The sequence below is a fragment of the Cervus elaphus genome, chromosome 19 (genome assembly GCF_910594005.1).
Source record: "Cervus elaphus chromosome 19, mCerEla1.1, whole genome shotgun sequence".
Classification (NCBI taxonomy): domain Eukaryota; kingdom Metazoa; phylum Chordata; class Mammalia; order Artiodactyla; family Cervidae; genus Cervus; species Cervus elaphus.
This window is the reverse complement of record NC_057833.1, coordinates 64,145,699-64,158,836: the sequence shown is the minus strand read 5'-3', so window position 1 is coordinate 64,158,836 and position 13,138 is coordinate 64,145,699. Positions and strand designations below refer to the sequence as shown.

At 44.3% G+C, this 13,138-nt stretch overlaps 1 protein-coding gene across 3 annotated transcripts in view; it reads right to left on the bottom strand.

Annotated features, from left to right (window-relative positions):
* The window catches only part of TBC1D5 (TBC1 domain family member 5), a 564,837-nt gene that overhangs the window by 255,958 nt on the left and 295,741 nt on the right, over nucleotides 1-13,138 (bottom strand). For all 3 annotated transcript variants that reach the window (XM_043875247.1, XM_043875248.1, XM_043875246.1), the window contains 4 exons: nucleotides 8,966-9,074; nucleotides 7,414-7,503; nucleotides 7,244-7,318; nucleotides 6,120-6,187 (listed from right to left, as the gene is read on the bottom strand). In XM_043875247.1, coding sequence (XP_043731182.1) covers nucleotides 6,120-6,187; nucleotides 7,244-7,318; nucleotides 7,414-7,503; nucleotides 8,966-9,074 — 342 coding nt within the window. The remainder of the gene's footprint in view (nucleotides 1-6,119; nucleotides 6,188-7,243; nucleotides 7,319-7,413; nucleotides 7,504-8,965; nucleotides 9,075-13,138) is intronic.

Sequence of the window (13,138 nt, the reverse complement as noted above, 5' to 3'; positions counted from 1 at the left end):
AAAGTCCCCTCAGCTTACGACAGGGGGAGGGGAAAGGGGCCGACCTGGACTGAAGGGGAGGCTGCTCCTCTGAACAAGGCCTGCCTGCCGGCAGAATGAGTTACCCAAAGCCCAACCTGCTGGGACTCCATTGGCCCCTAACTGACCTGGGGAGAGGGAAATGCCCAGCCCAACCCCCACCACAGCCGTCCTGCCCATATAAGGGGGAGGGCAATCCGAGAAACACTGTGAAGGGCACAGTCCAGAGGCACAGAAGGACTGACCACACATCTAAAGGACACTTCTCCTCTCCCGTCAGCCCATCACATTACAAACGGCCTACTGACAGCTGCTCCTTTAACCAGGACATCACATCTAGCTGTCATAAAAACAAAACAACAAAATCACAAGACATACATGAAGGTAGAAAGAACAATTGGAAGACACAGAGCAAGCATCAGAACCAAAGAAATTGCAATTATGAAGCCAGGAATTTAACACAAGTATGATTACTACAGTCAGGGCTCTATAGATAAAGTAGACAGCATGTAAGAACCGACAGGCAATGTAAGCAAAAAACAGAAATCCTAAGAAAGAACCAAAAATAAATTGAGAGGTATAAAACAGTGTAACAGACAAGAATGCCTTTGATGGGCTGATTCATCAAATAGATTGGACACAGCTGAGGAAAGAATCTGAGCCAGAGGATGTCTCAACAAAATCCTCAACAACTGAAAAGCAAGAGAAAAGGACTGCAAAAAAAATAAATAAATAAAAAAGAACAGAACATTCAAGGACTATCACGGGAATAAAAGAGAAGAAAGAAAAGAACAGGAGAAATATTTGAAGAAACAATCACTGAGAAAATTGCCCAAATTAACGTCAGCTACCAAACCGCAGAACCAGGAAGCTCAGAAACCATCAGGCAGGACAAATGCCAAGAGAACTATACCTGAGCACGTCATTTTCAAACTAGAAAATCAAAGATAAAGTTCTTTAAGGGTGGGGGGTGGGGGGAGGGAGGACTTCATCTTACCTATACAGGAATCAAGAATTACATTCAACTTCTCTTCGGAAACCATGCCAGACAGAAGAAGGTGAACTGAAAAATTTCAAGTGTTTAAGAAGGAGAAAGCTGCCAAACTAGAATTCTGCGTGCTACAAAATTACCCTTAAAAAGTGAAGGAGAAATAAAACTATCTCAGACAAGCAAAAATTGAGAGAATGTGTCAGTAGACTTGCTTTACAAGGAATCATTTTAAAATCCATCATGTTGCCTATGAAACCACTTTATAAAGACAGATATAGATTAAAAGGAAATAGTTAGAGAACAATATACCGTGCTAACTCTAGCTAAAAGATAAAAAGGGCACTAAATAATGATAAAAGGATCAATTCTATAAGAAGACCTACAGGCCATAACAAGAATCATCTAACAGAGCTTCACACTATGCCAGGCAAAGCCCGACAAAACTGGACAGAGAAGTAAAAGGGAAAGCGAAGTCGCTCGGTTGTGTCTAACTCTTTGTGACCCCACGGACGGTAGCCCAGCAGACTTCACTATCCCTGGGATTTCCCAGGCAAGGATACTGGAGTGGGTTGCCATTTCCTTCTCCAGGGGATCTTCCCAACCCAGGGATCGAACCCAGGTCTCCTGCATTGCAGGCAGACGCTTTAATCCTCTGAGCCACCGGGGAAGCCCAAGAGAAATGAAAGAATCCACTACTACAACTGGCAACTCCAACACCCTTTCATCAGACATGGACAGAACTGGCAGGCAGCAAACCAGTAAGGACAGAGTTGAACTAAGCAACATCAACCAACGGGACCTAACTGACACCTACAGGTCACTTTTATCCAACAAAGCGGGATACACATTCTCCTCCAGCTCACAGAGAGCATTCTCAGAGACATCCCGCTCTGGACTATAAAACCACATTAACAAATTTGACAGAAAAGGAATCATATGATGCCTGCCCCTAGACCACAGTGGAATTAAACCAGAAGTCAGGAACACACAGGTGACGGGGAAGTCTGAAAGGGGGACAGTGTATGTGTTAGGGAGACTGGATAAGCACATCTTCTGCAAAACCACAGAGGGTCGCAGAAGGTCCAGACAGGCAAGTAGGGGCAGGACCAGGAACATGTTTGAGGGAAACAGTCCAACACATGAGTTGGACGGGAAAAGCAAGTTAATAGAGTCAAGGGAACAGTTAGACACGTAAGAGACTGCCAGGTGAGCGGTGAAAAGGCCCCCAAACATTTGGTAACAATGGAACAGAACTGAGGAGTGGGAGAAAGCGACAATAATCCAATACACATCCTCAGCTTCTATCTGCTGCAGACGTCGTCGGTCTACATCACTGACGCCCACTGCCCTTCCAGGGACCGTGCCCACCTCCACCCCGCCCAGAGCACAGCAGCCAGCTCTCTCCCGGGTCTCTCATCCCCGCTCACACTCTCCAGGTCCCCAGCCCTCTCCAGGGTCTGCACCCCCGCTCACACCCTCCAAGGCCCCCAGCCCTCTCCAGGGTCTGCTACCCCGCTCACACCCTCCAGGCCCCCAGCCCTCTCCAGGGTCTGCACCCCCACTCACACCCTCCAGGCCCCCAGCCCTCTCCAGGGTCTGCTACTCCGCTCACACCCTCCAAGGCCCCCAGCCCTCTCCAGGGTCTGCTACCCCGCTCACACCCTCCAGGCCCCCAGCCCTCTCCCTGGTCTCTCACCCCGCTCACACCCTCCAGGCCCCCAGCCCTCTTCAGGGTGCACCCCCGCTCACACCCTCTAGGCCCCCAGCCCTCTCCCGAGTCTCTTACCCCCGCTCACACCCTCCAGGCCCCAGCCCTCTCCAGGGTCTGCACCCCCACTCCCACCCTCCAGGTTCCGCAGCCCTCTCCTGGGTCTACACCCCTGCTCACACCCTCCAGGCCCCCAGCCCTCTCCAGGGTGCACCCCCGCTCACACCCTCCAGGCCCCCAGCCCTCTCCTGGGTCTGTCACCCCTGCTCACACCCTCCAGGCCCCCAGCTCTCTCCAGGGTCTGCACCCCCGCTCCCACCCTCCAGGTTCCCCAGCCCTCTCCCGGGTCTGCACCCCTGCTCACACCCTCCAGGCCCCCAGCCCTCTCCAGGGTCTGCAACCCCGCTCACACCCTCCAAGGCCCCCAGCCCTGTCCCAGGTCTCTCACTCTCCTCAGCTCCCTCCAGGTCCCGGCTGCAGGTGGGGTCAAACCCAAACTCCTAGCCGTGGTGGTCGGCAGGACAGCCCACCAGATGTCCCCACCGCCACATCCGCCCCCAGCCAGGTCTGCTGATCCCTGGCTTGCTCTCACTGAGGACTGGGCACCAGCAGCTCTCTCAGCCTGGAATGTTCCTCCTCCAGATCACTACATTGCTGCATTCGTAACATGTTTCAGCTCAAACATGACCTTCTCAGAGATGCCCTTTCTGATGCCTCTCCTATAGCAGCCACCCGTCTGGCTGTGTATGAGATTATCTGGCTTGATTTCTGCACAGCAGTCACTGCCCTCTGCCATGACCCTCTGTATCTACACGGGCTTCTGTTTCTCTCCCCGGCGCCCCACACTAAAGTGCACATCCCACGACAACAGGAAACTTGTCTGTCTTCCCCACCACTCTGTTCTTCCATGCATTGGAGAGGTCTGAAACACAGGAGACAGTCAGTAAAACATGCACTCAGAACCACCCAATTCCCTCACAGTCGCTGGCGACCAGTCACGGAGCTGCGCTTCTCCCTCTCCCTGCCCACTGCATCACGAGCTGCCGTGCAGACTGGGGTGAAAACCATGGATTTGGGATCATGAAGGGCCTTCTAAAGGCTTCCCAGGTAGTGCAGTGGTCAAGCATCCATCTGCCCATGCAGGAGACGCGAGAGACACAGGTTCGATCCCTGGAGTAGGAAACAGCAACCCACTGCAGTATCCCTGCCTGGAAAACTCCATGGGAGAGGAGCCTGGGGGGATACAGTCCATGGGATCACAAAGAGTCAGACACGACTGCGCACATAGCGCCCTCTGAGGAGGGTGTACGGCCTAAAGGACTGACAGTGAAATTACTCAAGCTACTCAGCTCTTATGATTAGGCAATTTGGTGGCTTTAAAATAAGATGGACAGCCTTACCCTACAAGCTAAGTTAGCTGCCACAGAATTTACATAGAGGTGGCTAGGAAACTTCCTCAAAATGTGAGGCGAGACATGGGAGAGACTTCTGGGGAAGGAGGTATGAACCTCCCCCACCCAGAGGCCTTCTCTGAATCTCAGCGTTGTAAACTGAATTAAAATGCACCAGCAGAGACAAATTATAAGGAAAAAAATTGCTATGGATGTGTGTTACACACACCGACACACATACGTTTTTATAAGAGAAACACAGAATATAGCTTTTGAGAAATAACATTTTCCCACACAGCGAAGCAGAAATGTTTGATGTAAGGAACCAAAATGCTGAAGGGGCTCACAATCCCATTTCCTGTTTGGTTTTGCTATCCACCCTTTTCTTTCCCTTTCTCTCGCTGCTCCCGCTTCCTTCAGCAATCTGGCCCAGCTGGTCCCGGGTGTGGGACCCTGTCCAGCGTCACGGTGCCTCCACTTCCATCTGACAACAGAAGACACTAAAACTCTTCTTACTGGCTACTTCAAACATAAGCTATCAAGTTTTCTAAGATAACTGCCTAGCGTTTTAAAAACGAGATATTGTTACTGCTTGGTAAACTATATATACTGTGTATTTTGTTTTTATGAACCCTGTTTCATCACCACTGATTACCCAGCTAGTTACTAAAGCGATGGGTAAGGAAATTCATCCTTTTGTTTTATGCAACAAATGTTTACTGAGGGCCTCCTGTGAACCAAAATAATGGTACTCTGCCTTCTGAAACCTCCGAGGAGAGACCAGCACCACAGCCTAACTCAGGAAGGTAACTGCCCTGAAACTGCTTGGTCCTCGTTAACCAGGCTCACCCAAGTGCCCCACACTTCCCGCCTCCAACTCGCCACCACGGCCAGTTATGGATGTGCTGCTGCTCTCTGAACCCACGACCCCTCTGAAATATTTCCATTTTAAAGCAGAAAATCTCATGTGTTAAATCGGTAGTATGACCTTAATGCAAGTCCCCGTCATCTGACCATTCTGTCTGGGGCCTGGAGAGAGAGCAGTGTTGGAGCCAGGGCCCCGTCTGTGCGCCCGGCGGAGCAGGACCTGAACCGGGGTGGGGCAGACAGGCAGAGGCGCGGGGGAGCCTGGGAGGCGGCCCTGGAGGTAGGGACTCTCATACACCTGGCTCATCCCAGACCCTGGTGAGGAAGGGAACGCGACTGGTATGGGCACAGTCTGAAATGCAGACGCATCTAATTTAATACTATTAACAACACATCAGTCTGTAACTATGCCGTGAGGTGCTCGATCTTAACCTCTGTTTTGCAGAAATGAACATCTAAGGGGGAAAGACCTTTGTTGAAATTACTTTGTCCAGGATTAGAGCATACCTTGCTAGAACTTACCCCAGGCTCTTCCCACACAAATTCCATGCACTCCTCATTACATAACCCCAAAAAAAGTGAGGTCCAATACATAAAAGTTATAGAAATTAACCACATGCTAGATAAAGAGCCACTTCATATAGTAAATATTGAGAAAATGTGGAGTTGTTTGCAAACTTGAATGGTGTCAAGATGAACAGAATTAAAGGGGGTGGGGTAAAAACATACCTGTCATTTAAACAGTAATTTGATTAGAAAGGGATTCAAAGATATAAAGCAAAAGATAATTTTTTTCTAGCAAAAGCAGTATTAAGACTACAATATATAACCTTAATTAGAAGCACATGACTTCAAGCAAGCATTGGAAACTGAAAAACTGATTTAAACATTTAAGTATTTATATATTATTTTAGTATTACCAACATTATAAATGTAACTTATTTTGACAAAGGGAACACAAAAGTCTATAATTTAAGAATAAAAAGTAACTATTATCATCAAAATTTGGCCAAAATAAGTATTAACACAAGTAGAATACTGCATTCGACTAAGGCTCCTCTACAGGTTGTATAGCTTACTAAAACTTCAAAGAGGTAACACCAGTCTGAATTACTGAAGGTAACTTGTAAATAGTTCTACATACGTTCTTTTGACGTCTTGTTCAATCATTGACCGAAGTTCTTTATCCTGGAAGAATTTGTTCCAAAGACTCTGAAAAAAGGAAAGCAACTTATTTAAAACAATACTGCACCTTTGCTTGACTTTTATGATCTCAATCTAATGATTCAAATAATTAAAATTTATCCTTCTCTGAGTTATGATTTCACATTGCAGATAGATAACGTGGAACTGGAAAATGTTTTATTAAAATCTAGTCTAATCTCAGAGACACATAATCATTCTAACATTAGTTTTTCCAGTGATATTACTGTGCATATTTAAAATTTTCTACTATCTACTTAAAGTGAATGATACTTTTACTGCTAGACATCTGCTGCTACCCTTCCAACAACAAAAAGGTCTACCTGAATTAGAGGAGGACCACAGGCCAGCTGGCCCCACTTGAACCTGACCTGAATTGCCAACACAGAAAGACATGTAATGTTTTCTACAAAGCTTTGGTTTAGATTTTTATCTATTTCTTAAAATATGAACTTCAAGTTTTAAAAATTGCTTAATAGTCACAGACTATATTATAATAATTACACATATGAGGAAAAAAAAATGTTAATTTTATACAGAAAACGTGAAACAAAAAAATGTCCTTCAGCACAGAAACAGGAACTGAAGAAGCTACACAACACCTCTGAAGTGTATCACTCCTCATCCTCACTGGGGTCTGAGGGGGGAGGGCCCCATCTTTTTCATGATCTTAAACCTCTGTCCAGAGAGTCAGGACACACAGCTGTCTCCTTCCGGAGAGCTGACCTCCCGGGTGCAGCCTTCTCACTTCTGCCAGAAGGGGGCTCTGTGCGGGCGGCCTTTCCGGCCCCAGCCGTGACCTCCTCTGGGTTCTCTGACCCTGAGCTCTCAGCCCCGGGGCCTCCCCTCCACCGTGCCGTCTCCAGAAGCAGCCCACTGGCTTCCCCCGACACTGTCAGCACACAGCAGGGACTAACGCCCGTCCGGCTTTAGGTGGACTAACGCAGGAGGTGAAAGAATCATCCTGTTGGTGTAGTGACACTGCTTCCATGGTGCCAGATAATGAGACACAAGCATACTCTGATGGGCAAGAGCGGCTGAGATGTGAATAAACACAAACTTTACCCCTTCGTCCTGGGAAAGGGGGTTATTGATCATCAAGTCTTGCTGCCCAACAACCTTCCTAGGGTTTGTGATGTGCTGGAAAGAAAGAAAACACACATGCAAAGGTCAGAGGCTACTGCTCTTCAAGGCCTAATTAAGAAAACAATTACATTACTTAAAGTACAACTTACTATTTCTTTAACGCTGCTATACCATGCTCTTAGTTCTTCAATTTTACTTATCCACTGACTTTTATCTTGAGGAAGAACACAAAGAAAAAGCTGTCAAAAAAAAAAAAGGAAAACTTTTATAAAAATCCTAAGAATATGCGAAACTATGTTAAAGGGCATCACTTGAAAACTGAAGAAAATACATTCATGGTACTTCACACTCATATCACCATTCCAACTCACAATTATATGTGGGGATATTTAAGACATATATCAATTTGGACAATTTCAAAAGTGAACAAAGGCCAGAAAACAAGATCCCAAAAGATACACCACAAGATGGAATCCATCTCCCATCCAGATTTACAGTAAAAGTGAACAAGGAAAATTAATTAAGGTTCAAGTACACTCTGTTCTACTTTCTTATATTAAGGGGGGTGATGGAGTGCGTTAACAAGCCCAAGGTCCACATTGCAGTGTCAAGGCTTCCAAGATCTGTCTTCAAACAAGCAGGTAGTGGACAGAGAGGAGCAATTGGAGGACAAGCCTGAGCAGGGAAGTCATTCCTTTTATAGCAGAAAATGCAGTTTACAACTAGCAATCAGTTTACAAAATTAACAAGCATTCTCAAAAAGACAAATTTGATTTCATTTAGTTTAAAAAAACATTAAAATAAATCTGGGTTTGAGTTTATTTTTAGCAAAGGAAGGAGACTCAAAAAGTTAAACAACATGGAGTGGGGGGTGGGGGGCCCAAAGCCTCCTGTACAAACATGCGAGCAGCGCGACCCTGCCTTCGCTGCCAGCACCGAGCAGAAGAAAAATGTACTTTAATTATTAAACCTAAATTATTAAATTTCAAACTGTCTAATACATTATGTGTTCCTTACTGTCTTCACTTGCAGGCTCTGTCTGCTCAATTTATGCAGATGAACCCTAAACAACTTTCAAGAGAAGTCATTTAAAAAGTGAGTCTCAATCTAAACCGACTCATTTTGAGAGAACAAAAAGGGACAGATTTCCAAGCCGTGAAAGAGACACTGCAGATCATCATTACCCAGGGGGTGACCAATGGCCTTCCTCTGGAAGGACACTGACCTAATTTCTCTCCACTTCTCCTTCTCACTGCCCTCCACTGTGTTTCCAGTACAGAAAATATGAAAATATCTTTCCCATCTGGTATTTGTGAAGAAATAAAGGCAGGTGACCATGACAGCACTTGATGTAACAGGGATCTGAAAACATTCACCCACCACCCCCTGCCCAGTGCCAAGGATTTCTGCAAGTGCCTCTAGGGACCCAGAAGGCTTTGCTTGAGTTCCGCACCATCAAATGGGATGAAAAGACCGGTATTTCAAATGATTCCTGCACCATCGCCAGCTATCCAGGACTAAGGCGCTTGCTTCAACCTTATTAGCAAATGTCCTATGAAAGATAAACCTAGATAGCCAAAACCTTGTGAGTGAAGTCTCTTGGAAAATTCAGTGATCCCCCGCATGGGTGATCTTCCAGGGCATCAGGTAATGTGTTGATAGACTGCAACCACAAACTGTAAATAAATATTTTCTTCTTACCTTCCAGCAAATGCTGCGGAACCTGCTGCTTCTCAGCTGCCCATTAATCCCCTTCTGCCTTATTGTTGCCAAGTAATTGTTGTTTACAAATAGTTCTTCCCATTCTTTCCTAGATGCAAGAAACCAAAGCATGGGGATCCTTTTGTTAAAATTCTTCTGCTTGGAGAGGAGTGCTACAGGAATTCAACTTAAAATAAGTCTCAAAGATGCAACTTTTAAAATATATGTATTTAGTTGTCTGTTTCTGAATGCAAGGCTGTCTTTTTGGACAGAGTTCTCCTGTAGATTTAATGAATATGTAGATCGCTATAATTATGCCAGCTACTGAAATTCATAATGTCTATGGAGGCTATTCCACTGCCTCTTAAATGTTGGTAGTGCATTTCAGTGAATCAACAAGAAAAAAATGAATATTAATACAAGTATATGACTTCTCTAGACACTAACAAAGATATACCTGCTCCAAAAATGCACAACCAAAATTTGGGTCATTGATTGATCATATTGGCGTCTCACCTGAAAGATCTCATGAAATCAACTCACTTCTCTTTCACGTAAGGCTGGGCAGTTAAACAGAATAGAAGACTATTTCCTTTAATTTTTAGTACTATTTACTATTGAAATCTTTGCAACTTCTTTCTACACGAACAGTTTTAAAATTTTAACAGGTGCAGGCAAATGTGAAAAAAAATCAAAAAAATTAAAAAGCCTCACTGTAAAAACTGTGAAAGGCAAGCTTGAGTACCTTGCATACCTATGGCTGAGGAGATAAACAACTGAAATATGCCTCCCAGGCATGCAGACACCAGGGGCCCAACACCTGTGCCTCATTAATATACAAGTAAATCTGCTCCACTGGGAAACAATTGGAAATTAATTGTCCCAAACCAGTTACTGAGTTTGAATAAAGGAAGCAGACCTACATTCTCTGCATCTTGTACCAAACTAAACCTCAAGAATCATTTGTCAACAGTTGAGGCTACTGAGTGCGGCTTTATGAAATTTCCCTCAGATTCCATAGTGCCACGATAAACTGACAATGTAAAATTTATTATCCAAGCTGCAAGCCTGGCACTCTCTTTAGAAAGACGAACTCAAAAGGAAGCCGTGAAACCTCTCGATCATCCTCTGTGTCCCGCGCGTGGTTGTCCCTGGCCAAGCCCCACTCGTGTTCAGAAAGAAAAGCCACATACAAGGTGACCTCAGATCCAGCATCCCAACCAGCGGCACGCCGAGCGCGCTGAGCCCTGACGGCGGAGCAAGCTGCGTCTCCCACACCCAGCCTTCCAGGAGAGCGGCCGAGGCAATGGTCCCCTAATGCCCTGAGCAGAGAACTCCAGCCTCACCCCAGAGCCGTGCACTGGGGGAAATAAATTCCTACCACCACTCCATGGAAAGGTCTTATTTCCACCACCCTAGTCAAAGAAGAGAATAAATTTCATTTAGAGTTTTACTTCCTTCTGTATCATTAGTGAAACAGAAAATTTTTCATGATTTGGTGCCATTTTATTTATTCTTTTTTAAAATGTCCTTTCTTGTCCTTGGCCCATGTTAAGCAGTATAGGCTAGTGGCCAAGAGGACAGACATCAGAGCCATGTTTCTGTGATAAAAAGAAAGTCATCCATTCAGAAACTACATAATTTACTAGGTGTGCAAGCATGCTCAAATTCACTTAACCTGTGACTCTGTTGCCTCATCTATAAAATGGAGTAATAATAATAGCAGCTACCTCAAATAATTACTATGAGAATTAAAATATATGAGAAATCCTTAGAAGGGCACCCAGCATATCATAACATATAAAAATTCAATATTGTTTTTAATAATTATAACACTGCTTTTACTTGGACTTATTGGTCCAAGAGAGAAGTGTTTCATACATTAAAGACACTGCTCTCTGCCATGTGTGTGTATTTTTAACCTAATTATTTTGATTTTCAAACCACTGAAACTTTTCATATAATTTAAACCTAACATTTATTTCCTCTTGATTCTCTTTACATTGTTTTCATGCTTAAGTTAATTCTTAGCCACTTCAAGTTCAAGGAAATCAATTCTTGGGGTTTTTTGAAAATTACTTTAGTTCATCTGTATTATCTATGATATTTTAAATATACTATCCATTTCCCATTCAGTTCAGTTCAGTTCAGTCTCTCAGTCGTGTCCAACTCTTTGCGACCCCATGGACTGAAGCACGCCAGGCCTCCCTGTCCATCACCAACTCCCAAAGTCCACCCAAACCCATGTCCATCGAGTCGGTGATGCCATCCAACCATCTCATCCTCTGTTGTCCCCTTCTCCCCCTGCTCCCAGTCCCTCCCAGCATCAGGGTCTTTTCCAATAAGTCAACTCTTCGCATGAGGTGGCCAAAATACTGGAGTTTCAGCTTCAGCATCAGTCCTTCCAATGAACAGACAGGACTGATCTCCTTTAGGATGGACTGGTTGGATCTCCTTGCAGTCCAAGGGACTCTCAAGAGTCTTCTCCAACACCACAGTTCAAAAGCATCAATTCTTCAGTGCTCAGCTTTCTTCACAGTCCAACTCTCACATCCATACATGACCACTGGAAAAACCATAGCCTTGACCAGATGGACCTTTGTTGGCAAAGTAATGTCCCTGCTTTTTAATATGCTGTCTAGGTTGGTCATAATCACCCATATCTCATTGTTCAAATTTTGCTTTTAGTTTTAGTCAAAAATGGGGAAAAAAATGAACAAATAACAATACAGGTGTACATCTCAGAAAATATGCTTCTGTTTAAACAACTCATAGTCTATGAAGAGAAAACACAGATTTCAAATGGAATAATTTGTCTGAGACCATGCAGTTCCACAGCCTGAAAGCAACAGTACTTTCCGGATCAGAGAGGGAACATGTGAGGCAATGACTCCCCCAGACTCTTCCAGAAGCAGCTCCTATTCACAGGTACCAACACACTGTGAAAGTAGATACAGCTGGCTAGATCCACTGCTGTCTTGTCAGGTTCCGCGGCCTTTTAAGGTCAAGTTACACAGCACTTATGTAATGAAGGATAATTATTTGTTACCTCAAATAAGACCCCGTGCCTTGATTACAGTGTTGGTAAAGAAAAAAAGGAGACTGAGGCATGTGAAATGGAAACATTCTCTCTAAAATTCACAATTATTTAAATTTATTCAGAGGTACTTATAGTTCTAATTAAGACACAAATCTCAAACTGATGGAGCGCTCTGACAACAGAGGCACATAAAGGCCACAAAATAATCTATTAATTGTCTTTCTCTTCTATGGGATGGTATTTCGTTAATAAACTGTGATACACAGTAAACATAATACACATTTATTCAGTGCCTACTCTGTACTTAGCACTTAGAGGTATTTTTAAAAGCATTCAGTTAAGGGAGCAGACGGATGTGTAAACCAATAATCATGTGATTAAGGCAGAGCACTCTGGCAGTTCAGAGAAGGGAGAAATAATTTTATATCGAAAAATTAAAACTCAGTGTAAAACATGGTAAGTAGTAACCCCACAGGCACTGAAATGCCACCCCAAAAACTGGGTTGCCAGAGGTTGAACAGTGTATAGAGGACACGTTGAGTCCTTTGAGGGGAGCTGGACCGAAAGAAAAGTTCTTTCCGATCACAAATACGAATGGTGGCCAACAGTCCTGAGCCTGGGAAAAGAATATTAAGTGCTGAGGAGTCAGCGGTGGGATTTTTCCATTTAATTAACAAGAGTAAAGAAGAGATAGTTGTTAACTTTGTCTTACATAAAACTATATAGTCTGTCGCAGCAAAAATCTAGCAATGATGCTCTCAAAATGCTAAAAAAAAAAAAAAAAACTCCATTCATGTTATGATATGTGATATTTTGGGTAAATCACTTTTAACCTCTCCAACAACCCTCCTGAGTATTTTTAACCTCTCTTTATGAATGACAAAACTGAGTCCCAGAGAAAGTAAGTTGTCATGAGAGAGAAAGAATGAGAATGTGGGAAAGGTCTTCCTGAATGACGGGGGTGACAACAGCAAAGGGAAGCATGGCTCTCCACACATCAAAGGACAAAAATGGCCCCTAAGAGGGCAGGACAGGGATGTGTCTTGTATTTCCTTCCTTACAGTTTCAGGTTTTGAACATGAGGTCCAAAAGTATAGAGATACGTTTTCACCAGTTGGACTGAGAAGGTACAT